This window comes from Natrix helvetica, assembly GCF_964273705.1.
Source record: "Natrix helvetica genome assembly, chromosome: 1".
Classification (NCBI taxonomy): domain Eukaryota; kingdom Metazoa; phylum Chordata; class Lepidosauria; order Squamata; family Natricidae; genus Natrix; species Natrix helvetica.
In genome coordinates, this window is record NC_138548.1 from 126,166,924 (window position 1) to 126,193,532 (window position 26,609).

The following is a 26,609-nucleotide window of genomic DNA, read 5'->3' on the forward strand; positions in this document are numbered from 1 at the left end:
TTAATTGCAAATAAGTTTATTGATAAATGTCTTCCATTTTATAACAGGCCAGCACTCTGCATTACAAAAGAGACCAGATCCACTCCAAGTTACAGACATGTTGAACGGGGGTTGTGTTATCTGTAGCCATTATTTCATGAGAATTTTGCTTAGAAGGGCCGGAGGGAGGTGGGGGCAGGGTGAGCCACAGACCTAGCCCTTTCCTTGCTACCAAGAGAGTCCGACTTACTCTCTTTGCAGGGACTGGTCTGGAAGAGTCCTTGCTGCTCTAAGGGAGAAACTTGATGTCCAGCCCCCGGCTTTAGAGCAGCCTTGCCATGTGCTGGGACTGCAACTCCCACAGTTCTCTCGTAGCAGGGCCATCGTGCTAGCTAGGAATTCTGGGAGTTCAGGTATCATTCTGTATATGATTGCGGGTTAGGGAAGGTGCCAAGGCTGCCTTTTGCACAACATGAGAGTCTACTCTGGTGCTTGAACAAAACTTTGTTCCCATTCACGTGACTCTCCAAACACAAATAGTGTTTGTCTTGGGATCCATGTTTCCCTGGGCAGCTGAAGATGATGCTGCAGCCCATGCCTATGAAGAGCTTCTGGCTTTCTCGACCCACCACTGCCCCTCTGGACAGACCATTTAAGACTACCCACCGCTCTTCAGCCAGGCACTCTTAAAGAGGGCAATGAGCACCAGTGAAGAGGGCTCACAAGTATAAAAGGCCTTGGCTCTATGGAGCAGCAAGACAGCTACTTCCACAGCAAAGAGGCTGTAGCCTGCCTGAGTCAGTGAGTGCGACATGTTACGCAGCAGAAAGAACGAAGGGGGGAAAAACACACTCGGCACTTGCCAGTCCCCCCCGCAGATTCAGGGAGAGAACAGAAAGTGAAGTCCAGGCCTGAGCAGCCTTCAACGAGAGCGAATGCTGGAGAGGCAATCCCCATGGCTCTTCCAGACTCAGAACACACCTGGGGAAAGAAGCAAGGAGACAGCAGGAGGGGAAGGGAGAGAAAAATACAGATACCAAGTGAATTAGACCACAGTGAAAAGTGGGCAGCAGCCGGCAGTGTCTTAGCTATGACATATTCCCCAAAGAAAGGGAGGGCGAGTACTTTAGCATCAAGGCAGTTGTTGCAAATCCCTGAGATCATGCAAGAACCACTCTGTTTCAACCTTGGTATGGCAAAGGAAGAATGCATTGGAGCATGCAAAATAAGGAATGTGAGCCCCAGAAGGGTTGCTATTAATGAACTACTTGTGGTAAAGAAGATTCCCACCTCTTTCTAGTAACCCTTGCTTATTATTTGATCATAATATTTGTTCCACCAAGACACTATTGTGTCACTATTGGAGGCCTTGCTGTCTTCTTTCCACCACCACCACCAAGACACTATTGCAAAGGGAGTGGGTGGTGGTGGTGGTGGTGGAAAGAAGACAGCAAGGCCTCCAAATCCTGCAAATTGGCTTTCTCCAAAATGAAGAAGGAAATTAGAGATGCAGTTTACATTTAGATGCAAAACAGAGATAAGAGCTTTTGTGGAGAGGAGCCTTGTAAAGAGCGTACCAGTGAAACAGATTCACTCCACCTCACCCCTATTGATCTACTGCCTTTGCATAGAGCTCACAATTTGTCTGCACACTTGCGCGCACACACACACACACACACCACCTACTCGCTATTCATCTCAAGCTTCCCTCCCCACCCACCCAATCTTGGCTATATAACTTAGCCATGCCAATATTGACATTTTGGAAGAGGTGTCAAAAAATCTTCCCCTATTTACAGCAAATGCCTTCACTTGCTAAATCCTGATTTACTTTCTGTATCAGCAACATTTAATTAAATGTTTATTTTGCCTGCACTTTGCTACCCTCGTACATTCTAGTTTTGCCTTCATATAATACTGTCTGGATTTTGTGAATTGGCCTAACAGAGCGAAGGATAACCCAGCCAAATAGATCCCTCATGAACACTTTTTTCTTTCTCTGTCATCCTCCCCCAACCTCTTGCCTCTTGGTCAGGGTGGAAAGCAAAGAAAATAGGAACACAAGCATAGGGTAGTTGCACAGAAACAAGCAAGTTAAATGGTAGGCTGAGGCCCATCACTCCAAAAGACCAGGGTTGTGTATATTCTTATATTTCCCCCAAGAAAATACATGTATCTGCAACCAGAATAATACAGATAGTTGTAAACGTTCTTCATTCTTGCCTTTACAAGGCATTTTTAAAAAAATAAACTTTAAAATCATAAATGGAGGTCAATAAAACAAAAGTGGAAGGAAAGCTGATAAGAGGTGCTGCAACTTGGATTTTCTTTCAATGTTTTGTGAGGAATGGATCATCTTGGCCTTTGTGCCTAGTCAAAGCCAAGAGTATTAGAAATATACACAGCCCTGCTGATGAATGCTGTTTCAACTGATCGGCTAAAATAAACATTTGAGGGTTACCTGCAGGGAGGCAGCATGGAGGGGTGTCAGACAGAATATGCCTGTCCTTCAGGGTCTGTGGCATGGGAAGCACGGAAGGGAGGGATGGGCAGGTGAGCAGACAAGCGGCGGCAGCAGTAGAGAAAGAAAGAGGGCACCAACAAGTTACATTCCTACATCAAGCATCCACCGAAGCCTTTTCCAGGGCCTGCCACCAAGGGTAGACAAAAGGAAAGAGAAAGGCAAAGGACTGCAAACCCACCAGATCCCGTGCCCTCACACCCCACCCCCCAAACCCTGACCCTTAGGCAGAAGAAGACCGGAGGAGGAGGAGGGGGGGGCGGGGAAAGGAAACCCACAAGCAATAGTTATCGTGAGTGAGTGGTGTCTGTAGGAGAAAGTGCCATGCCAATAAATAAAAAGATGCAGTACAGCCTCTTTCAACTAGTGATTTGATTTGAAGACCACAATTTGAGGACAAGGGTTGTGTAAGCAGTGTAGTTATCAATGATTCCTTGCCCCCCGTACAGATAAAATATGGGACTGTGACCCACAGTAGGAGATACTAGCAACGAATGGATCTGCATGGCAAATTTCTTGCTTTGGCTCCCCCCCCCCCCACCTTTCGGTTGTTCACGACAAAACATTCACAAACTGGGCTATTGGAAGACTGAAAACTGCCCACAGAGAACAGCTGCTCTGATTTTATAACATCATGGATCGTCTTTGAAGCAAAATCCTGTTGAGTTTTTAATCTCCTCTATACTGGACATTACAACTTTGTCTGCACAATATGCTTAACTTGATGAGAAATTTAATCCATTTTTAGGATTCACATAATGAGCTAATGAAATGTGCTGGGCTCACACATAACACACTAAAAAAAAACACACAATTAGAATTAATCGAGTCTATTGTTTGCTACTGCAGCCACTAGGTCCTTAACTGATCTGGTTAAGCATTTTGTGCAAAGATAATCCGACAGTTGTTAGCTAAGGAAGGCACAGTGTTGGTAGTAAGGGTGAGGAGAAGGTGGCAGAAAAAGGCCCCCAACCCCTAAGTATGCCCTAGAATCATCCTCATTTAGGACGGGCCCAAACTGAATCACTTCCTTCAAATATTTTTTTTAAATCCCTGGGTTTTAAATATCACATTTTCTTCTCATATTACCCAGGGCTCAACTATAACATAATCAAGGAGCAGCAGCCAATAACAATTCCCCAGGACAATCTCTCTGGTACAGCAGAACGGCAGGGCCACGCATTCAGACCATGCAGTTAAGCCATGCAATAAAACAGCAAAATAGAGGGTGCAACCTGAATTTGTACAAGGAACCAGGGCTCTATAGCCCAGGAGATGCCTAGACAACCCCACCCACCCGCTTCGTGCCAAATTACACATACCAAGTTACAGAATCTGCTCCTGCCCTTTACTCGGTGGTACCAGCTCAACGACTGGATGGACCTGCAGGCTATCCTCTTAGTAACCAATCAGAGCCATCCCTCAAGGTCCCACCCTCCATTGGCCAAGGTCCGGAACGTACCAGCCAATGAAACACAGTCTTGGTGGGCTCACAGGAGTTTGCACTGAGTGTCCTTCTTCTTCTTAGGTGAAGGGTCTCTGGTTTTGCCCCTCCCCTTTCCCTCCCCTCCCTTGGACCCTGCGGGGTTTTTGGATGGGCCACCCGCTTGGCTGTCCAAGACAAGATTCCCTTGTGGCAAGTGTGACTTTCCTTTGGATTGCTTTTTCGTGGGGCTTCTCGCACCTGCTCTGTGCTGGCTCTTGGCCTCCATCTCAGATAGGCTGTAGGCCATAGCAAGCTGAAGATCCTCATCCTCGTCATCGCTGTCTGTGTACAGGATCACTGGGGAGGAGCTCGGGGATGGGCGCTTGGGTGCTGGGCGTTGAGGTGGTGTCACTGGAGGAGATGCTGCTGGCCCGTGGTTTGGTAGCGCTTGCTGCTCACGCCGGCTCAGTTCCAAGCCTAAGGCCAAGTCGTCTGGGATCCCTGCAAGGGGCATGTTTCAGCCAATAGCTGGGAAGTAATCCTCCAGTATCCCTTCCCCCCCACCCCCGCCAGCATATATGACTGCATATGTGCATACACCCACCTTGACACAGCATTAACCAGAAAGTAAGCAGCCCAGGAAACTTTTGCTGGATTACAATGCCTGAAATTCCCCAGCAAGTATAGCTATGTGAGGTGATGTGTGCTGACATCCAATCTGTCAGACCCCAGATTTCTGCAGGTAGCAGGCAGGCTTGGATTATATGATCTGCGGAATCTGCTGTGGCAGCTGTATGGGTCAGAGGCAGGTTGCTCCCGGTTCAGCTGAACTGGCAGTGTAATTCAGGGCTCGGTTGCAGAACCAGCAGTGACCCAAGCCTGCCACTCCCCCAAACCGATTCCCTCGCCACCACTGGGCCGCCGCCATTTTGGTTTTTAATGACTGCATGTGCGCAGTTCACTGAAAACTGAAAATTGTTCTGCGGCATGCACGAAGAAGAGTTTGCATTGAACAGCGCACATGCACACACATTGCGCATGGGTTGCGAGTGGGTAGTAAAACTGGCAGCAACACCCCACCCACCACCCACCACCGGTACAGGTGGCTACTCCAGTAGTTTCCCAGCACATGTGCTATGCTCCCCAGGTGTCCTCTAGCACACAGTCCCAAATACATAGGCAAAAAGTTTGATCTAGTGCAGGGGTGTCAAACTCCCAGCCCACAGGCCGCATGCGTCACACGGTGGCCACAGCCATGCCCCGTTTAGCAAAGGGAGAAAAAGTTGTGATACATCACATGATGCTGCCATGATGACACGAGTTTGACACCTCTGATCTAGCGGTTAAGGCACCAGGCTAGAAAGCAAGAGACACTGGGTTCAAGTCCTGCCTTAACCATGAAACCAGCTGAGTGACTTTGGCCCAGCCATTCTCTCTTTCTCTCAACCCAACTCATCTCACAGGGTTGTTGTCGGGAAAATAAAACCTGGATGTGATATTGAATTATACTGTATGTAAAAAGGCAGGATTATAAATAAATGAATAAAAAGGACTGATTTTAGAGGGGGCTACTATAAGGGGCAAAACAGGCACATAAAAGTTTTATGCATGCTTTTTGCCCCATGCAAATTATCCCAAAAGACCAATTCCAGTCCTGCTCACTTTGGTGATGTCGTGGCTGTTCCCCCAGGCATTTGGGACAATCAAGAGGTTAAGTTTGCTGAGCCAGCTATTTGTTTTAATGCAAGTTGTTTATAAGTTCAGACATTTATTATTGGGGTTGTTTTATTTTAACTTTGTACACAGCCCAGAATCACCGCTGTGATATGGGTAGTCATATCCATCAACACTCTGTCACCCAGGAGGCCAAAAATATTCTGCACTTCTATAAAGAAGTTATAAGGTATTCCGAGTTCTCTTCCTCCTAAGCTACTCACCATTAATCTGGATGGATTTCAGCTCTCCATCTTCTTCCACTTCTACCCTCTCTTGTCCATTTTCAATGATCCTAATAAAAAAGAGAAAGGTTAAAAACGGAAGTTATTTCATGGGACAGCATATCTGCTTACTTTGAGTCCATGTAATAAATAAAACCAACTCAACGTGGCTCAAAGCTGATTGTTGTGCGATCTTCATGAAGTAACTTCATTTCTAATGATTAAACTAGTAAAGAGTAAAACTGGTAATAAAGTTAAATAAAACACATCTGTGTCACTGCAATCGAAGGGACTCTCAGCAGCTTACACAGAAAAAAACATGCAAGGTATCCAATATAAAAATAAAAGCGCAATAGATCTTGATTTACCAATCATTCAGAGGGATTACTCCTTTCTCTCTGCTCAGATTAAAGAAGCAGCTCTAACACCAGCGGCACAGCATACCATTGAAACCCTACAACAGGGGTGTCAAATCTGCGTCGTCACGTGACATATCGGGGCTTTTTTTCCTCCTTCGCTAAACCGGGCATGGGCGTGGTCAGCGTGTGACGCATCCAGCTTGCGGGCCACGGGTTTGACAGCCCTGCCCCACAAGATTCAAAAACTTCTAATTGCTGGTTAAAAATGTGCTTTCTGATCTAATGAGCCTTACAGTGGTTATTGAAAAAGAAAAAACAAACAAACAATGATGCCGTAAGGAAAGGTAGGCGGGGCAAAAATCTGTCATGTCAGCATTCAGAAGCACGCCTGAACTGTAAATGTCATGTTTTTTTTTTCAAGAGCAATTGCAGCCCAATACAAAATGGAATTCCCAGGCACCGTGGGGAAACTGTTACAGCACATCGCACTTGTGTTAGAGAAATGCAGTATTCAGATCTAAAACAGGACAAGGGTCTCAACTCAAGTGCACTTCTTCCTCAGCTCATGTAGCTGTGTTTTGAGCATGGCTCCTTTATGGAGCAACTCACAGGAGCGGATCCATTCCACATCCAAACACTTGGTATGTTGAATTTGAATGCTGCACACCTCTAAGTAAACATTATATATAAATGGATGCACCTAAGCAAGAAGCTATGCGCAATTCAGGTCTCCCATCGCTTTTCTCGTCTCTCCATTCCCTACACTCCATAAGCTTTAATTTCCAAAATATTGATATTAAAAAAGTAAAATATTTGCAGGACAGTCCTTGCTCAAGGCAATTGTCCCACCCAACTGAAATACAGCTATATCCCAGTATTCAACAGGATTGGGCTAGATAGATATTGGGCAAATCAATATGTACAGTACGACCTGATCAGGAGTGGGTTCAAGCCGGCGTTATTGCCAGTTCTCTTGTGGGCGCACTTCATGTGCACATGCGCTAGATGTATGCTACATGCGCATGCACAATTCAATAGAAATTGTTCTGCGCAGGCGCAGAACTCAAAGACAAGATGCGACTGCGACGACTGGGGAACCAGTTCGGAGGCGTGGTCATCCTGGGTCGCTGCCGGTTACCCAGGCCGGCATGCCACTACCGGTTCAGCCGAACCAGTAGGAACCCACTACTGATGTCCTGATGTCAGACTATTCATGAACTGGAATAGGACATAGCAACAGGTCAGCCATTGGGGACTGGCTGGAATAGGACATGGTAACAAGGTCAACCAATGTATAGGCACGGCAACTGGGTCAGCCAATGGGAACTATTTGGTGACTGAGAGCCATGCCAGACGGCTTGGGGCTTGGGTGTGGCTTAGACCAACTGTTCTGTACTAAAACTGTAAGTCTGTGCTGAGAAACAAAACTAAACTGGTCTGTTCTCTGAACTGAAACTGTTTTCTCCTCTGCCTGTTGGTATTGTACATTTACTTACCAGGGGTGGGTACTAGCCGGCGTTATTGCTGGTTTGCTCATGGGCACGCTTCATGCACATGCGCAGTTCAATAGAAATTGTTTTGCGCATGCGCAGAACTCAAAGACAAGATGGCAACTGGGGAAGCCGGTTTGGAGGCGTGGCCAGCCTGGGTTGCTGCTGGTTCTGCGATCCAAACGGAGCCAAACCGGCAAGAACCCTTCCACTGTTACTTATGTGTTATGTTATATATAAAGAGAAGTTAATGAATACTGCTGAATCAGTTATCTGTGTGTGCTTTCTGGATTTGATTTCCGCAACAAACTCTACCTGATGCCATACTGCACTAAACCATAGTTTATTTAATCATTACTTAAAATGTCGAGTATGGTTGGCTGAGAGCACAAAGCATCCTAAACTTACAATTGTTTGGGCCCCAAACAAAACAAACCACATTGTTGGTTTTTTTTTACCAGAATGAGTGCACAAGTCTGCATCTCACTGCAGGTTTTTTATACTGGGTGGCAACAAGCCTCCACTATGGAAAAGGCATGAGTTACATTAGGGGTGTCAAACTGGCGGCCTGCAGGCTGAATGCATCATGTGCAGGCCATGCCCCCCCCCAGTTCCGCGAAGGGGGGGAAGTCACAATACGTCACGTGACAGCTACGTGACGCCGTGAGTTTGACACACATGAGTTACATAATATGAGGCTCATATAAGAAGAAGCAGAAATAAAACAGTAGAAATGAAGCAAAAATTGGTCAGGCTCCAGAAACATGGGTGAAGGAATGGGCCTGAACATCCTTGAAGGGGATCCCAAATCTGTCCTACAAGACCTACAAGTTGACAGAGAGGTGAACAAAGAACAAATCAGATCAAAATGCCCATCAAACACTAAGACACAAAGAGATTCACTGTCCAGAATGGGTGAGCAACGTGACAAATAAATAAATAGTAAGTTAAACTTACCTCTTGGTAGTGATGCGCTTGCCATTGATGAACCTTGTTGAAGTGGAGACGGAGCGGAAGCCCATCCCTGCATTGAGCCCTGGACCAAGTGAAGATGCAAAGAACTCTACAAGAGAGAGAACCAGAATCAGGGGTGGGCTGCTACGGGTTTGCCCAGGTCCGTGAGAACCCATAGCTAACAGTATGGCCAGTTCTGAGAACCTCCAAATCCCACCCCTGGCTGGCCACACCCATCCCATCCCGCCCTGCCCCACCCACCCTACCCCGCCCCTCCCAGGAATTTCCAGGCGGTCCGTTTTGGATGCAAGGTAAGTGTAGGGCCCGCACGGACGCTCGGGGAGGGGGAAAAACAGGCCTCCTGGAAGTTCCAGAAGGCCAGAAACAGGACCGTTTCCGGCCTCCAAAGGGCCTCAGGAGCCCGGGGGAGGCAGTTTTCACCCTCCCAGAGGTTTGAGGAAAGCCTCTGGAGCTAGGGAAGGAGAAAATGCCCCTGCCCCCCATGGTGCAGGAGGCCAACCAGGCCATGCCTACCATGGCCACGCCCATCCAGCAACTGGGCAAAGCCCACCCCGACCACAATAATTTGCAAGGGACAGCATCGCCATCCCTGGGACCAGGGAAAAGGAGGTACTCCAGCAAGGGAATTGTTACTTGATACACAAAGCTTTATTTTGAGATTCCAGAATAGGCAAACAGGAAGGTTGGGGCTGTTACAAAGACAAAAGAGGACTTAAAACCATTAAGTAACAACTGGCCAAACCCGTGAGATGATAAGGAGGAAGAAACTACCAATAGTCCTTGACTTACAACCATTCATTTTGTGACCATTCAACGTTACCATGGCACTAAAATTGTGACTTATGACTGCTCCTCGCACCATCCCCACTGTCACATGATCAAAACGTGGGTGCTTGGTGACTGGCGTGCATTTACAACAGTTGTAGTGTCCCATAGTCATGTGATCCCCATGTGTGATCTTCCCAGCTGACTTCTGACAAGCAAAATCAGTGGGAGAAGCTGTGTACGAAGTCGTGTTAAATGATTCACTTAACACAGTGGCAAAACGGGTCACAAAATTGGATGCCATTCGTTTAACAACCGACTTGTTTAGCAATGGAAATCTTGATAAGTGATCATGCATTGAGGACTACCTACGTTCCAACTGTTCTTTTCTTACCCGATGATGCAGGGAAAGGGGAAAAGAAAGGCCCTGCTGCAGGATGCCGGGGTACAGGTCCGCGTAAGTCTGCAAATGGATCATCTGGAATGAAACAAAGAGGTGGAAACATCCATAGCTCCCAAGATATTCCACCACAGAGCAACCTTCTCAAGTTGTATCCAGGTCTAACCTGCGTTTCCTGGAATTAACTGCTCAGTCCTTATAGGAGTTAAGGTGAGTGAGAAGATTCTTCCACATTATAGGAAAAAGTAATCTAAATGATTAGAGTTTCCAAGAAGGGAAACAAGAAAAATATTCTTAATGCTTTTGGTCTAATCTTAGTCAAGTACTTTTTCTTTTCTTGATGAGCTATGGTGGTGCAGGGGTATTGCAGGCTAATTCAGCTCACTGCCAAGAGTTTGATCCTCATTGGCTCAAGGTTGACTCAGCCTTCCATCCTTCCGAGGTAGGTAAAATGAGGACCCAGATTGTTGGGGGCAACATGCTGACTCTGTAAACCACTTAGAGAGGGCTGTAAAGCACTGTGAAGCGGTATAGAAGTCTAAGTGCTATCGCTTATCTTCTTTCAGAACTGGCTGTTTTGCATCAAAAGAAAATTACATCTGAGCCTTTTTCTTTCCCATTCTTCTCCCAGGAAAAAAACAAAACAAACCCCAGCTTGAATATTACAAATAGCCACTTACCAAAGAAGTCAACAAATGGATCTCGCCCTCCAAAAAACTCTCGGAAGACATCATGGGCACTACGGAAAGTGAAAGTGAACTCCGGTCCTGGATGAGGCCTGGAACCAGCAGAACCAGCTAGGACAAGTGAAAAACAATATTAACATGCCTGCTTAAAAAGCAAAGAAAGACTATGAACTATGACATAGCTGTGATATGTATTGTAGGTGTAAGAAAGCAAAGATGCTGAAATATTGCAAAATTACACCGTGGCTCATAAATTTGCTACGTAGCAGTGGACTGCAGCTAGCCATTTTTTCAGGCCCAGGCAAATTGTAAAAACACTGCATTGTAGCTGGTAAGCCAAAAACAAGGCAAAAGCCTTAATGTTGGATAAACCCATTTACAAAAAATAAAAATAAAAATGGAGAGCTAATTAATCAGAGCAACCTCCTGGACACGATGAGATTTTAGTTAGTCAAACTTACAAAGCTGGATTTGCACAGAAGATCCAATGGCTTCGTTCCACAATAAAAGAAGACCTCTCTCATGTTCTCTTCTCAAGTCTCAAATTCACACACAAATTGTTCTCCACCTTGCTAGGTCTGTGTAGAACCACTATGCCAGAGGTGGGTTGCTCCTGGTTCGGCCCAGATCGGGCAAACTGGTAGTAGCAGCGGCGGGAGGCTCCTCCCATTTGCCCAGATGCTTCAACGCAGGTGCAGAAGCGGCAAGCAAGCGTGCCCGAACCAGTAATAGAAAAATTGACAACTCACCTCTGCACTATGCAAGGCATTTGAAAGGTGTGTGCAACTGCTTTGAAGATTTTCCCCAGTTGTCTCCACATATCTGCCCATGAATAACTGTTTGTCATACGTCTATTCTCTCTCCACTCTCCCTCTGTGTGTGTGCGCGCGCGTGTGTGCGCGCGCATGCGTGTGTGTGCGTGTGTGAAATAGGCATCCCAAAATTGTCAGAACAACATTTGGCCACTTACAATAAGATCCAAACAGCCATTTCAAACTTAAAACGCAATGTTTTGAGTTCCAAACATTCTGGATTTGAAACATTTTGTACACTAGTAGAGGCTAATGACTTCCTTCTTTCAACATTTGTTGAGCACTCATCCCATCAATCCCCACCCTTCTTGGCAGTACAGATTATTATGTTTCTTTTCATCACCCAGCCTGAAGCACCCAGTTTACCTTCAAGTTAGTTCAACAAAACCCTAATCCTCACCTGCACCAACAAGCCCTTCTTTGCCATATCGGTCGTAGACTTCACGCTTGCTCTCTGAAAGAAGAAACCACTTGAATTAATAATTACCCCTTTAGAAATGTGTGGGTCTGAAACAAGCATTTCTTCTTTTAATAGGAGCATTAGTCAAACGCATCAATTTCAACACAAGAAGTATTATTGAGATTAAATGGGTCTGAGCGCTTGCTAAAGCCCAGATATCCATTCAAGAAACACAGGTAGTCCTCAACTTAAAACAGTTCACTTAGTGACTGTTTCAAAGTTACAACGGCACTGAAAAAGTGACTTATGACCGTTTTTCATGCTGATGACCACTGCAGCATCCCATGGTCACATGATTTACATTCAGATGCTTGACAACTGACTGACATTTATGACGGTTGAAGTGTCCCGAGGTTACGTGAAACATTTGCAACCCTCTGACAAGCAAAGTTAATGGGGAAACTTGATTCACTTAACAACCGTGTTACTAACTTAACAACTGCAGTGATTCACTTAACAAGTGTAGCAAAAAAAGTCATAAAATGGGGCAAAACTCACTTAACAAATTTCTCACTTGACAACATAAATGTGGGCTCAATTGTGGTCATAACTTGAGGACTAGGTAAAGGTAAAGATTCTCCTCACATATATGCTGGTTGTTCCTGACTCTAGAAGGTGGTGTTCATCTCCATTTCCAAACCAAATAGCCAGCACTGTCCGAAGACGTCTCCGTGGTCATGTGGCCAAAATGACTAAACGCCAAAGGCGAACAGAACCCTGTTACCTTCCCACCAAAGTGGTTCCTATTTTTCTACTTGCATTTTTACATGCTTTCGAACTGCTAGGTTGGCAGAAGCTGGGACAAGTAATGGGAGCTCACTCCGTTACACGGCACTAGGGATTCAAACTGCTGAACTGCCGACCTTTCTGATCGACAAGCTCAGCATCTTAGCCACTGAGCCACCCTTTAACTTGAGAACTACCTGTAGTAAAAAGCCAAGTTGTTTTAAGTAATCATGATTTTTTCACAAAGTGCTCAGATAATTGATACTGCCTTAATGTTTGCATCATTTCATCCAGCCCAAGTTAGAACTATAGTGCAGCTGAGAAATGAAACTGAGAGAAATTGGTCAAATGAGTTTTAATCTTAAAAGAACTCCATTTAAAAACTTGTTTACATTTTTAAACAAATTAAAAAATTGTTTGAACAACTTGCCCCAAAGACAGAGGTCTTCTAGAATATGAGCACATATGAAGGCGTAAAACAGATACCTGGACCAAGATCTCCAAGCTACTAAGGTCCCTGAACAAAAATAAGCCTCTCTAATAGCATGCGTAGGCTTTGCAGATCCTGGCTCATAAGTTATCTTAAATCAGCACTTGCAACAGGAACTAGAAAGTAACCACAAAAATTAACTAGTGCCGACCTCCATTTATCTCTCTATAAGCTTATCCCTCTATAAGCAGAAAATCTAAGCCATGTTTTGATTGGCATTTGACATAATTACTGATCAGCATTTATTATACAATTATTTAATGTTGTCTGTACCCTCCTTTGGGGAGCAGAAATCCTATGGTTGTCCCCAGTGCTGTTCAAATAAACTTGATTTACCGTATTTTTCGGAGTATAAAACGCACCTTTTTCCCTCAAAAAAGAGGGTGAAAATCTGGGTGCATCTTATACACTGAATACAGCATTTTTGGCATCCCCAAACCCCGACCCCTTTGCAAAAATGGCCGTGCATAATCTTTAGGAGGCTTCCAGAGTCCTCCTAGGGGCTGGGAAGGTCAAAAATGAGCGAAAAACAGGCCGTTTTTTGTTCATTTTTGCCCCGCCCCTCAGCCCCCAGAAGTACTTTATAAGCCAGGGATGTCCAAACTTGGGAACTTTAAGACTTGTGGACTTCAACTCCCAGAATTCCCCAGCTGGCTGGGGAATTCTGGGAGTTGAAGTCCACAAGTCTTAAAGTTCCCAAGTTTGGACATCCCTGTTATAAGCCTCCTAAAGTTTATAAATGCCCTTTTTTTGACATTTTCGCAAAAACCGGCCGTTTTTGGAAGATCTGCAGAATGCAAAAACTCTTTTTTTTAATTTGCCTCTTCAAAATCTTGGTGCGTCTTATACTCCAGGGAGTCTTATACTCCGAAAAATATGTTAAGTAGATTTGTGTGCTCCACTCGTAAATTGAGTCATGGGGAATTTTTCTCCTTCAAAACCTCAGCACACTTGCTTCTTTCATTTAACTGTTAAGTCCCCAAACTGGATGTGGGAACATGCTGTATTCTCTTCTAACTTGCTTTTCCTGGATAAAATTAACATTAAGAAGAGATCTCCTTAGGCTGCAGAAATGAGGACCAGTTTGGTCTGGTAGTTAAGGCAGCAGCCTAAAAACCAGGTCCCGATTAGATAATTCTCCATCAGCCCAATTTACACAGTTGGTGTGGGGAACATAGGAGAAGGAAATAGGTAAGGTGGCTCCTTTAAGTTATTTATGAAAACTATAAAGGCAGCAAAAAAGTCAAATAAGTAAGTAAATAGTCCCACCTACTTGGTCAGTATCTTCAATAGAGACCAAAGCAGTCAAAATGGCTGAGGGATGAAGGGGAAAAGCCAAAAGCATTTGCTTACTGTCAGACAGAACCTCGTAGGCCTCTGCTATCTCCTTAAACTTCTGCTCAGCATGTTCCTTGTTATCGGGGTTTTTATCTGGGTGCCATTGCAGGGCTTTCTTTCTGTACCTGTGGATAACAACACAGAGGGTAGTATATACCTGTGCGGGAATCACATTCCATGAGATTCCGGGCTATGAAGGGACCCGCTAGGCACAAGATTGTGAAAAGCGTTATCTTGGCACGCATGTGGATGGTCTCTGGTAGAAATAGAAAGAATGCAACTCACGCCTTTTTTATGTCATCTGGAGAGGAATTGCGGGGCACCCCAAGCGCTTCGTAGTAATCCACCATTGTGTCCACCTATGTTATGCAGGGAAACTACATTAGAAAACAGAGGAGAATTTATTTATTTATTTGTTTATTTAATTTATATTGCCGCCTGTTTGCCCATGGCGACTCAGGGCGGCTTACAGAATATAAAACCACATTTAAAACAATACAAACTAACAAAAGAATCAAATAAATTAAAATGGTACAATATAACAAAATCATCCCCCACCTCTCCCCCCCCCCCGGCCCGCTTCAGCAGATTACATGAGCCATTTAATGGGCTCCATCCCACTCTGGGTTCCCCAAGCCCGCTGGCAGAACCAGGTCTTCAGCGCCTTCCGGAAGAGTGTTAGAGTGGGGGACATTCTAATCTCTGGGGAAATGATGTTCCAGAGAGAGGGAGCCACCATAGAGAAGGGCCTTCTTCTGGGTCTCGCCAGATGTATCTCCCTCAGGGATGGGACCCGCAACATTCCCTGCCTCCCGCTCTGATGGGTCGGATAGATGTGACCAGCAAGAGATGGTCCCTCAGATAACCTGGTCCCAAGCCATGAAGGGCTTTAAAGGTGACAACCAGCACCTTGAATTGCACCCGGAAGCAAATCGGCAACCAATGCAGCTCTGGTAGGAGAAGTGATACATGTGTACTCCGGGATCTGCATAAAACCATGTGGGCCGCTGCATTTTGTACCAATTGGAGCTTCTGGATGTTCTTCAAGGGCAGTCCCCATGTAGAGCGTGTTGCAATAGTCAAAACGGGAAGTGACTAGGCCGGGATGGCAAACCTATGGCATGCATGCCACAGGTGACAGTGGAACCATTTGTCAGGGCACACGAGGCGTTGCCCTGTCAGCTGGCCAGCGCGCATGTGCACGCTGGCCAGCTGAGTTCAGCCTTTTTAAAAGCCATTTTTCGACCTCCCCAGGCTCCAAGGCTTTATAGGAGCCTGGGGAGGGTGATAACAGCCTCCCCCCCCCCCGGAGGCCCTCCGGAAGCTTCAGGAGCTTCCCTGAGTCACTTCCGGTTTGCTCTTAGGGCTGTTTTTAGTCCTCCGGAGCCTTCAGGGAAGCCTCCGAAAGGCCCCTGAAGACTCCGAAGGGCTTAATCCAGCCCTATGAGCAAATAGGAAGTCCGTTCCCGAACTTCTGGTTTGCCCTTGGGCAGTTTGTTTTGTGCTCCGGAGGCTTCAGGGAAGCTCCTGAAGCCTCCGGAGGGCCTCCGGGGGGGAGGGGAGGCTGATTTTGCCCTTCCCAGGCTCCTATAAAGCCTCTGGAGCCTGGGGAGGGAGAAAAAAGTATGCAAAAAATGGGGGGGAGCGCCTGTCAATCACGCATGTGCACTGGGGGGATGTCGCGCATTGCATTATGGGTGCACCACGCCCACGCACAATCCCCCTGCGCTCCCCCCGCTTATGACACGTGAGCCAAAAAAGGTTCGCAATCGCTGTACTAGGGCATAAGTGACTGCGAATAGGGACTGTTGGTCCAGGAAAGGGCGTAACTGGCACACAACCAGTGGAGGGATTCAGGCAGTTCGCACCACTCTGGGAGAACCGGTTGTTAACTTTCTGAGAAGTTTGGTGAACTGGTTGTTATTAGGGCAGAGAACTGGATGTTAAATTATTTGAATCCCACCACAGCACATAACCCGCAGTTGCGCAAAGGTCCTCCTGGCCACAACCGCCACCTGCTCTTCAAGCAGGAGTTGTGAGTCCAAGAGAACTCCTAGATTACGCACAGGCGTACCCCCATCCAAGACCAAAGGTAGCAAATTCTTTGTGAGCCAACGAACCCCAAACCCAGAACCACTCGGTCTTGTAAGGGTTTAGTTTCAACCCGTTGCTCCCCATCCATCCCCTAACAGCCTCTGGGCACAGAGAATACAAGAATACAAGGCATTTCTTAACAGTGTGCAGTAGGATAACCTAGAGAATAACTTTCATAATTTGCAACAAGCCAAGGAGAATGAGTTATCACATCAGACTTTTTCAGAAACACACCAAGTCAGAGAAACACCCCAAACAATATTATCTCTCTCTCTAACACAATATCACCCAATGTAGCTCACAGCCCATTCTGCACTTCATACAGACTAATTGACAACTCTCCCACCAAAGACCAGAAAGCCATGCAAGAGGAAATTCTGTGAATAACCTAAAAGCAGCATATGGAATTATACTCATTTTGGCACTGCAGTTTGTTTCTCTAACCAATTTATCTCAGAGCTTCTTCACAAGTTAAAAAATAGCTTGGTAGTATGTATATATCAATTATGTCGTGTGTGTACATACACTTAAAATGGGAATAAGGGCTTCATTTATGTACACCCACCACATACAGTGGTATGCAAAAGTTTAGGCCAGGGGTCTCTAAACTTGGCAACTTAAGACTTGTGGACTTCAATTCCCAGAATAGCTGCCTGGAGAATTCTGGAAGTCCACAAGTCTTAAAGTTGCCAAGTTTGAAGACCTCTGGTTTAGGCAGTCTGAAGAAATTGATTGCTTAAATGAATCCCAAAGGGCATGGAAGGTGATACAAACCTCTACGTGAAACAAAGACAACCCCTTTCTGGAAACATGAAAGTGTATGCATTATTTATCTGGATTTGCTTACAATTCAAATACGAAAACAGTGGCTACGGCTGGTGGGACTATTTGAAACTCCTCCTTTGGCAAAAATGAAAACTGTCCAATGTATCCTATATCCAGCTAAGAGTCCTGAATTTTTCCCTACTCTTCCTTGCAGTACCTTTCTAGCTTAGAAACCGTCTTGGATTTCCTTGCATGCAGTGCATGTTTGAGATCTCCTTACTGGTTTTCAGTAAAATTCATGTCTAGGAATTGTGAAGGCTTTATAAAACCTTTATCTTTCTTTCCAGGAAAGTATGTTTTGGACTTGCTGAAATATCGGGTCTCTTTTCAGCCTGTTTTTTTCACTGACTGGGCATCCAATCTGAATTCAATTTATAAAATCTTTGATGGCCCAAGACAACATGGAACTAGTAAAGCTTCTTTCCCCAGATGTTCTCACCTAACATCATATTTGGAAGCCCTGCACCAGGTCCTCTCATATTATGCATTGTAATGAGTGGCTGCTTGGAAACAGGCCTTTTCTATGGGATTCCCCCCCCTCCCCCCTCCTTATTGGAATGCCTTCTCTCTGAGCAATGGCAGTACTGGGATGCATGGTTGTATCCATATTAGGGAAATGGAGAACAGGGAATTACAATGCAAGCTTTTCCCTTCCCCTTTGCATGTGCATTACATCTGCCTTCAAACTGGGTGGGGCTTGTATTGCAATGTTTTATCTGCCCTCTTGCCAATTCTAACCCTCTCAAGAAACCTTGCTATTAGTGAATTACGTTGGCTTTTTGAGTTCAGATCTTTCTACAGGTACTCCTTGCTTAACAACTAAAATTAGGATTGGTAACTCCATTGTTAAGCACCGTGGCCACTAAGCGGAAAAATGACTTGACCGCAACAGGCTCACAACCCAGTCAATTACGCATTATCAGGATCATTATGTGAAATAATTTGTGACCACAACTTACGATTTTACATTCATGTTCTGCATTAACTGTGCTTGTCACAAGTAAATTGGGAAGCATGTAAATGGCAATCATGTGATCACAGGATGCTGCGATGGTTACAAATTTGAAGAGCGGTCACAAAGCTATCTTTTATACCATCATAATTTTGAATGGTCACTAAGTGAGGCAGTCCGTAAGTGAGGATTACTGTATTGTTTCAGTAATCTTAATCAATTCATATATTAACTTATGGTACTTTTGAAGCATTTTAATTACCGTACAAACTGCTTTTATTTTTATTTATTTATATTTTGCATTTCCTAACCACCCATCTGGCTCAATTATTTATTTATTTGATTGTATATTTTAATTATTGTGCACTATAATTGTATATAATTTTTCATAAAATTAGTGTATTGCAAAAAATACACTAGAGATAAGCCTAGATTTCAAGGTTATTTTAACTTTTAATCTAAAAGGAATTTTTAAAATTATACTGAATTTCATGTTATCCACTATGTGGAAAAAAATAATTCCGTCTGTTTGCAGGATTGTTCTAAACTAAACATCTTGTTCTAAACTTAAAAACTTGAGATCCTCCTAAAAATACTTTATAAATTGAAGTTTTTTATATTAGACTTTCAAATAATTCAAACTCTTACACGTCTCTATTACTCTCAACTCTACTCTAACAGGATATAATTCCTCTACCAAAATGGTTCTTAAGTATTAAGAAGTGTTTACATCCCCAATACTTAATCAACCTAAAGGAAATATTGTAGTCTTCAATAGACTGGACTGTAATGCATCCATTTTAAGTTAGCAATTCAGCACTAGCAAGTACAGTATGCTCTTTAAGCAGGATCTGTTGTCCCAGGGATGGCACTCTTCCCTTTTGGGCTAGCATTCCCCAGCCCACAGCTACCAGATGTGAGTGTCACAACTCTCATAAATCTCATGGGTGACAAAAGCTTTAGTCTAACAAGCCTAATGCTGATGACCAGATATGGAGAAGGCAACACAGGCCAACGGATCAGTTCCAAAACCATTAAATCAGCCAGCAATATTTAGCTATTTTCACAGGAAGCTTTACTTAAAAAGAAAATAGTTTGACCATTCGCAAAGTAAAAATGAAACCATGTATTTGAGATGTTTATTTCTGTATCAATGTTTCTCTTTCACTTCCTTTCACATTATAAGTAGAATCAAAGAGAACGCCTCAATAGTGAATGACTTGTCACATGTGAAATAAGATGATGAGATACAAGAGGACAGGAATCCCAAACTTGGGAATGAGAACAGTTTGCCTCTGGCATGCCGCCGGTTTCCATTATCCCCATAAAACTCACCCAGAAGCTGAAAAGCAGTTTGTGGCTCAAGGGTGGCTTTAAAGGGCAAAGCAAGTACACTCCAATCCCCACCCTCTCAGAACTGCCACAAAAGTTTTGAAATGTCAGCCACGCCATTTTTGGGGTGATGGTCCAGAGTCACGAGATTGCCTGTGAAGCAGCAGTGAAATCCTCTGAAGCAGTGACGTGCGGTGAGGTTTATGGCTGGTGAGGCTGGTGACATCATCAGCGTGAGCCGCAGTCCCCTTCATGTTGACTCAGGAAGGAGGGGAATGGGACCACGTCAGCCTCCCTCCTGCGCACGTCCCATTCCCCGCCTTCCTAAGTCAACATGAAGGGGACTGCGGAGCGTGAGCCGCGGACCCGCGGCTCGTGCTCCACGGTCCCCTTCATGTTGACTCAGGAGTCAGGAAGGAAGGGAATTCCCCTCCTTCCTGACTTCTGAGTCAACATGAAGGGGACCACGGAGCGTGCTCCGCGGGACCGCGGCTCACGCTCCGCGATCCCCTTCATGTTGACTTAGGAAGGCGGGGAATGGGACGTGCGCAGGAGGGAGGCTGAGGCTAGAGGATTCTCCTGCAAACGTGGTCCCATTCCCCTCCTTCCTGACTCCTGAGTCAACATGAAGGGGACCACAGAGCGCTCCCATTCCCGACCACGTGTGCAGAAGGCTCCTCAGCGCCTTTCCCCTTTTTTTTTAATTTTCATGATTAGAGCGGTGAGGCTCTGCCTCCCCTGCCTCCCCTGACCGCACGTCCCTGCTCTGAAGTCTGCTACTGGTTTGGTGAGTGTATGCATATGTACGCTTTGCGTGCCTGCGCAATGTTAAAAAAGGATTATTTTGAAGTCTTCCAAGTCTGCAAAGGTACATAGAACAGCGGGGGGGGGGGGGAATCTGCTGTGCCACGCAATTTAGATTAGCTAGAAAGCAGGAAATCCAACGATTCTAGCTAATCTAAATCGTGCATCACAGCTGATCGTCGGAAATACTGGTTCGCCCGAACCAGTAGCATTTTTTTTACTTCCGGTTCGGGCAAACCTGTAGCATTTTATACTTCCGGTTTGAGCAAGCCGGTCCGAACCGGTAGCATTTCATCCCTGCCATGAAACCCTCCAGAAGACTCAGTGGTTCAGATGCAACCCATACTTAACGCTAGTAGTCCTCAACTTACAACAGTTCATTTAGTGAAGTCACAACGTCATTGAAAAAAGCAACTTATGACCATTTTTTTCACATTTATAACCGTTGCAGCATCCCCATGGTCACTTGATCAAAATTCAGACCCTTGGCAATTGACTCATATTTATGTCGGTTGCAGTGTCCCAGGATCATGTGATCACCTTTTGGGACCTTCTGTCAAGCAAAGTCAAGGGAGAAGCCGGATTCACTTAACAACCGTGTTAGTAACTTAACAGCTGCAGTGGTTCATTTAACAGCTGTGGCAAGAAAGGTCGTAAAATGGGGCAAAATCAACGCTTTCGTTTAGCAACAGAAATGTTGGGCTCAATTGTGGTTGTAAGGCGAGGTCCACCTGTATTCAATTGCCTATATCAGCCATAAGTATCTACAGAGCTGAACTTCACTGAATACATTATATAGCACTCGTAAGTAACTATTTCTCATATAACAACCTAAATGCATCAATGAAACCAAACCTGAGCCAACTCCTTTCCTATATCTCTTCCTTTGCCATCTGGATCTGGCCAGTAAAAAGAAAGAAATATTATTTCTTATAGGGCCAAGATCTACTTTACAAGGGATTAATGGTTTAGGGAGAGGATAACATGATATCTTCAAAAGTTGTTGCTTTTCTAAAGGAAAAACATATAACACTGCCTCTGGTTAATGTAATGCTTCCTCTTTTTTTAAGAAAAAGATGGTTTTTTTCCACTCTGCAGCCTTCAGGTGCTTGAAACCTGTGCATATCATTAGAATGGAACAAATATCACAATTTTTCAGTTCTTCCTTTCCCTAGAAAGGGAAACCTGGTAGAACTCTTGTCAATTTCCATCAGGTCAAAGAAAGGGAAAAACACCATTGAGCAACAACTAGTCTTTTAAAGCAGGCAGCCCAGCAAGCAGTGGACGTCAAAGACAGACAGTGGGAAAGGAAGGGTGGGCTGGGATGGGGGGGTATGCCAACAGGAATGGAGGGATTTGTGTAGGACAATAGGAAGCTCACATGAGCAGGAGGAGGAAACACCACTTCTGACATGGAGAAAAGGTTTCCCCTAAGGGGAAGGCTGACACCACATCACCTGTCTTTCCCTCCTTAAATAATAGGTGGCTTGGCCTTATGTGTGCCAAGGAGGAAGTGCAGATCAGCCCTAATTTGCAGAACAAATGGCTCTGACAAACTTGTGCAAATTAACACAGGCAGTCCTCAATTTACGACCACAATTGAGCCCAAAATTTCTATTGCTAAGTGAGGCATTTGTTAAGTGAATTTTGTCCCATGTTATGATTTTTCTTGCCACAGTTGTTAAGTGAATCACTGCAGTTGCTAAGTTAGTAACACAGTTGTTGAGTGAATCTGGCTTCTCCATTGACGTTGCTTGTCGGAAGGTCGCAAAAGGTGATCACATGACCCTGGGACACTACAAACATCGTAAGTATGAACCAGTTGCCAAGGATCTTAATTTTGATCATGTGACCATGAGGATGCAGCTACAGTTCATAAGTGTGAAAAGCAGTCGTAAGTCACTTTTTTCAGTACTGCTGTAATGTTGAACAGTCACTAAATGAACTGTTGTAAGTTGAGGGCTACCTGTATTGGCAAAATGATGTATATCACAGAGGACGTTTGAATGGTTCGGCTTAGCCCACATCAAGTTCTAAATCTACCTTTTGTTTCTATAACAATCCTCTCTGATCCCTCTGGAAGCACGTACAACTTCCTCTGTTTAGCACCTGGTTTTTTCTACCTGCAATTTGGCCCCTTGAGCCCAATTCAGACATGCAATCATTTACTCCTTGACACCCAACAACATGGGGTTACTTAGCACCATCTGGGGAGCTGCTTCTGTTTACTTCAGCCACTGCCATCTATTCCACAGAATTATCGCAACTAATGGGGAGTTCCTTTCAAAAAAATCACCCACATTTCCCGATCGAATTTTGCCTTGAGTCTCAGAGATGGGTAATCCCAGATCTCACTGTGACCCCTTCCAACTCAAAGGCAGAACAGGGAAGCACGCAAGATGACCCAGTCTCCATCACTCAAAGGTTGCCTTTGGCTCAGATCTTCTGCACTAAGTATCATTAAGTAGTTTAACAATTATTATGTCTCAACAGATGGCAGCACCTGGCTGACCTTGTGAGCTAAGCAGGGCTGGGCTTTTTTAATACTTGGGATAGAAGGCTTTCAGGAAATCCCAGGGCTACAGGCTAAATTGGGAAGTCAAAACTCCTGGAAGAAATTACTACCTGGATGTGTCCATAAAGTCATGAGAAGTATGCCTAGATCTTTAAGAGATAGAAGGTTGCAGGAAGAGCAAGAACAGCTGCTCTGTCAATACTAGACCAAAATTTGCTTTTGGAAGGAGAATACAGGTAGTCCTTGTTTAGCAACTGCCTCATTTAGCAACCATTTGCAGTGATGAAAAAGTAATTTTAGGACCAATCCTCTTATTTATGGCCTTCCACGGGTCTGTAAGAAAAGTTGAAGGTCATAAGGTCAGCTGCAATTTCACTTAGCAAATGCTGTGCTTGCCAACCAAGTTGCAGGTCCAAATTGCAGTCACTAAATGAGAACTACCTCTATTGACCCAGCAATGTTGCAGCCTCGTTCTGGAGTTCAGCTCAGTTTAAAGTCTTCTAGTTCATTCAAACTCACAATCAGAAGACTGCAAAGGAGTTACACCCTACAATGAAATGTCATATGGACCCAACTGATTGCTCCTGAATTCAGAATATTCACTTCATACTCCTTGCAGTACAGATACTAAGATGGTCTCTTGGACTTAACAAAATGACCAGAGTTAGTTCATTTGCATCTTTGTTAATACATCCGACACAAGATACGTTGTTTCCTCTTTGCTGGTATTTCCTTTATGATTTCCCACTCTTCCATCCATGTTTCATCTACAACAGTGATGGCGAACCTATGGCATGCGTGCCACAGGTGGCACGCGGAATCATTTGTCAGGGCACGCGAGGCGCTGCCCTGTCAGCTGGCCAGCGCGCATGCGCATGCTGGCCAGCTGAGTTCATCCTTTTTTAAAGCCATTTTTCGCCCTCCCCAGGCTCGAGAGGCTTTAATAGGTGACTTCTGGTTTGCTCGGAGGGTCGTTTTGAGCGCTCCAAAGGCGTCTGGGAGGCCTCCGGACGGTCCCTGAAGCCTTTGGAGCGCTCAAAACGACCCTCCGAGCAAACAGGAAGTCACTTCCGGTTTGCTTGGAGTGTCATTTTGAGCGCTCTGAAGGCATCAGGGAAGCCTCCTGAAGGTCCCTGAAGTCTCCGGAAGGCGTCGGGGGGGAAGGATATATAATATCCCCTCCCTATAAAGCCTCTGGAGCCTGGGGAGGGCGAAAAAAGCATGTAAAAATGGGGGGAGCGCCTGTAGTGCACGCATGCGCACTGGGGGGGGTCGCGCATTGCATTATGGGTGCGGCACGCCTGCACACGACCCCCCCTGCGCTCCCCCCATTTATGGCACGCGAGTCAAGAAAGGTTGTCCATCACTGATCTACAAAATAAGCAAAGATTGGATAGATGGGGCAACAAGCAAAAATGCTCCCATCCTACATTTCAGTCTAGTCCTAGATTTTGCATTCACTCTTCCTCATAGAATAGTTTAAAGCAGATTGCACTCTGGGACTTTTAAGTATCTGGGGGGGGGGGGAAGGAATGTGACTCTTTTCTTTCCCATCACATATAAAGATGTAGAAGTCTTTTGTTATCTGATGGTGATACCGGTAATCAATAACCAAACAATCTTTCCCAAAAATGTTCCTTCCTTCCTTACCTTCTTGTCTCTGTTGAGATGAAGTAACAGAGGCAGAAACAGCTTCAACAACAGAAAGGGGGCTTCCTCCTCTGGAAAAGAAGCAGAAACAACCCCATCCTTTATTGCTCCTTCAGCATCCCTATGCACTGTAAATTCTTGATGATGCCTCCCCCCACAAACACATCAATGGTCCACTCTAATTAAATTGGACCTTCAGAACTCATGACCAGTTGCCTGCAGTGTGCAAATAAATGCTATTAGGATCTCTCTTGTCTCTGTCCATAGATATTTTAGCTCTAATGACATGCCAGACACATACTTTGCTCTAAGAATGGTTTCCCAGGCTCAAATATAATATAGTCTTTATTGTCATTGTACAAAATAAATACATCAAAATTGGTGTTAGTCTCACTGGCGCAAAATTATAGCAGGAAAGAAAAAAGAAAAAGAAAAAAAATCTAGTCATACTTTTCGGGGTGAAATATGTGGAAATGCTGAACTGTCAGCTTCTCTAACCTTGCCTTCCCAGAAAGGCATAATAAAAATGCCATTCCCTGGTATATCAATTTTAAAATGTCACTTTTCACCAGTCATCATGATCTAATCAAATTTTATCAGATTACTATTCTGGAAATTAAATCCTTCTACCATAGTCTCACCAAGCCTATGTTCCAAATCATGTAAGCATGCCCCAATTTCTCCCGGTTAATTTTTCTAATTAACTCTTCATTTCAGGGATGTGTGTTGTTGTTGTTGTTTTTACCCCAATACTCCGCAGCAGCTCCATCGTGCTCAGGCCAGTTTACAACACGGAGTAGCAACCTGCTGCGTTCGGGACGGAAAGAGCCCGGACTGCCTGCGCTCTCCCGCGGGGAACTTGCATCGCTTTCCCGCGTGACAAATGTGGAATATTTCGCTTTTTTTAAAATAAAGAAAAGAGAGGGGGGATGTTTGCGGATCTCGCTCTGCTTTTGTTTTGGTTTTGTTTGCTTCAGCGGACCGAGAGACAACATCCGGCCTTAGGGGCGGATCGCGTTTCAGCTTCTCGAGGATTCTAATGGATTCCAATGGAATCTCCTCTCTAGCCAGGCCGGGCGCCGTGCACCCGATTGTCCGGGTGGCAAAATAAACAACCATCCCGTCATTTACTTTGGAGCTGCCGAGGTTTCTCGTCGATGCATTTGGAAATCAATGCAGCCCCAGGCACCGTCTGTCTTGGGCCCGCAGCTCCTTTTTCTTTCCCCCAGCTCAGAACGGCCCCCTTTAGTACGTCCAGGAGGACGAAGCGCGTTTTAGTGCACTGGGAATAGTAACCATCCCCTGAGCGCACATATCGAATGGGGCCGAATCGAGCCATCCCTAAGACTACTTGTTCCGAAAGGGGAGGAAGGCGAGTCGTCATCATCACCATTTCAGTCACCAAGAATTTGTGATTTTGGGAGGAGGGATTCACATCGCCAATAGATTTGCAAGTAGGAGCCACTGTTTCCCCCGATCTCTGGACGGATGAGCGCTGCTGCGATTGCTTTCCTATCTTGGGGCGGGGTGGGGTGGGGAAGCAGATCTGCATTTCCAGGGGGCGCCCCGTCTAATGCTACCGCACGGTCAACCGTTCGGGGGGCAGAGGGATGCAGCGGGTGGGTTGCTAAGCCCATCTTTCACCAACGCCGGGGACGTACCTTACCACCGGAGGAGGCTCCGTCCGGATTCCACCATGGCCACCAGCAGTTCTTACGCGCGGCCCAACGCGGTTTTTTTTTCCTCCTTTTCCCCCCCACCTACGCTCCGGCCTCGGTCGGTCTTCTGCTGTCAAGTGAGTGAGAAGGGAGGGCGGCTCCTGCCTGGGCCCGCCCGACGATTGGCGGGGCCCGCCACCAATAGAACGCGCGCAGCCCCATTGTAACGTCAGAGCGTCGCCCTTTGAACTGGTGAGGTAAAGGCAAGCCGACCCAGACAAGCAACTGGTTTTAAGATCCCTCTCCGGGCTGGGCACGCGGAGCCCCACCTAGCGCCGCACGCGGGCATCCTTGCTGCATCACCGTGTCTAAGCATTTGCAGCCAGAAAGCCGCCCTGCCTCTTTTTTGGGGGTG

The 26,609-nt window shown here is 45.5% G+C and overlaps 1 protein-coding gene across 4 annotated transcripts; it reads right to left on the reverse strand.

Moving 5' to 3' along the window:
* On the reverse strand, positions 1-26,361 carry DNAJB2 (DnaJ heat shock protein family (Hsp40) member B2). 4 transcript variants are annotated; one of them, XM_081938040.1, is made up of 12 exons: positions 26,198-26,360; positions 24,537-24,607; positions 14,650-14,741; positions 14,380-14,489; positions 11,751-11,804; positions 10,533-10,649; positions 9,847-9,930; positions 8,670-8,775; positions 5,864-5,934; positions 4,185-4,427; positions 2,441-2,495; positions 1-960 (listed from the first exon to the last, which is right to left on the reverse strand). In XM_081938040.1, exons 3-11 carry the CDS (start codon positions 14,712-14,714, stop codon positions 2,467-2,469), a joined length of 879 nt encoding a protein of 292 aa, XP_081794166.1. In that variant the 5' UTR covers positions 14,715-14,741; positions 24,537-24,607; positions 26,198-26,360; the 3' UTR covers positions 1-960; positions 2,441-2,466. The 4 variants fall into 4 exon arrangements, with proteins under 4 accessions (XP_081794166.1, XP_081794167.1, XP_081794165.1 ...); XM_081938041.1 differs by lacking the exon at positions 2,441-2,495 and having other exon boundaries at positions 26,198-26,358; XM_081938039.1 differs by lacking the exon at positions 1-960 and having other exon boundaries at positions 2,494-2,627; positions 14,650-14,723; positions 26,198-26,361.
* Positions 26,362-26,609: the final 248 nt, after the last annotated feature.

What these genes read in the sequence shown, in the direction of transcription:
- DNAJB2 (XM_081938039.1), bottom strand. Translation starts at nt 14,714, where the DNA reads ATGGTGGATTACTACGAAGCGCTTGGGGTGCCCCGCAATTCCTCTCCA. An exon ending in AGAAGGGCTTGTTGGTGCAG is followed by an intron (nt 10,650 to 11,750) that starts GTGAGGATTAGG and finishes CACTTGTCCTAG; the next exon opens with CTGGTTCTGCTGGTTCCAGG. An exon ending in GAAATCCATCCAGATTAATG is followed by an intron (nt 4,428 to 5,863) that starts GTGAGTAGCTTA and finishes TGCCCCTTGCAG; the next exon opens with GGATCCCAGACGACTTGGCC.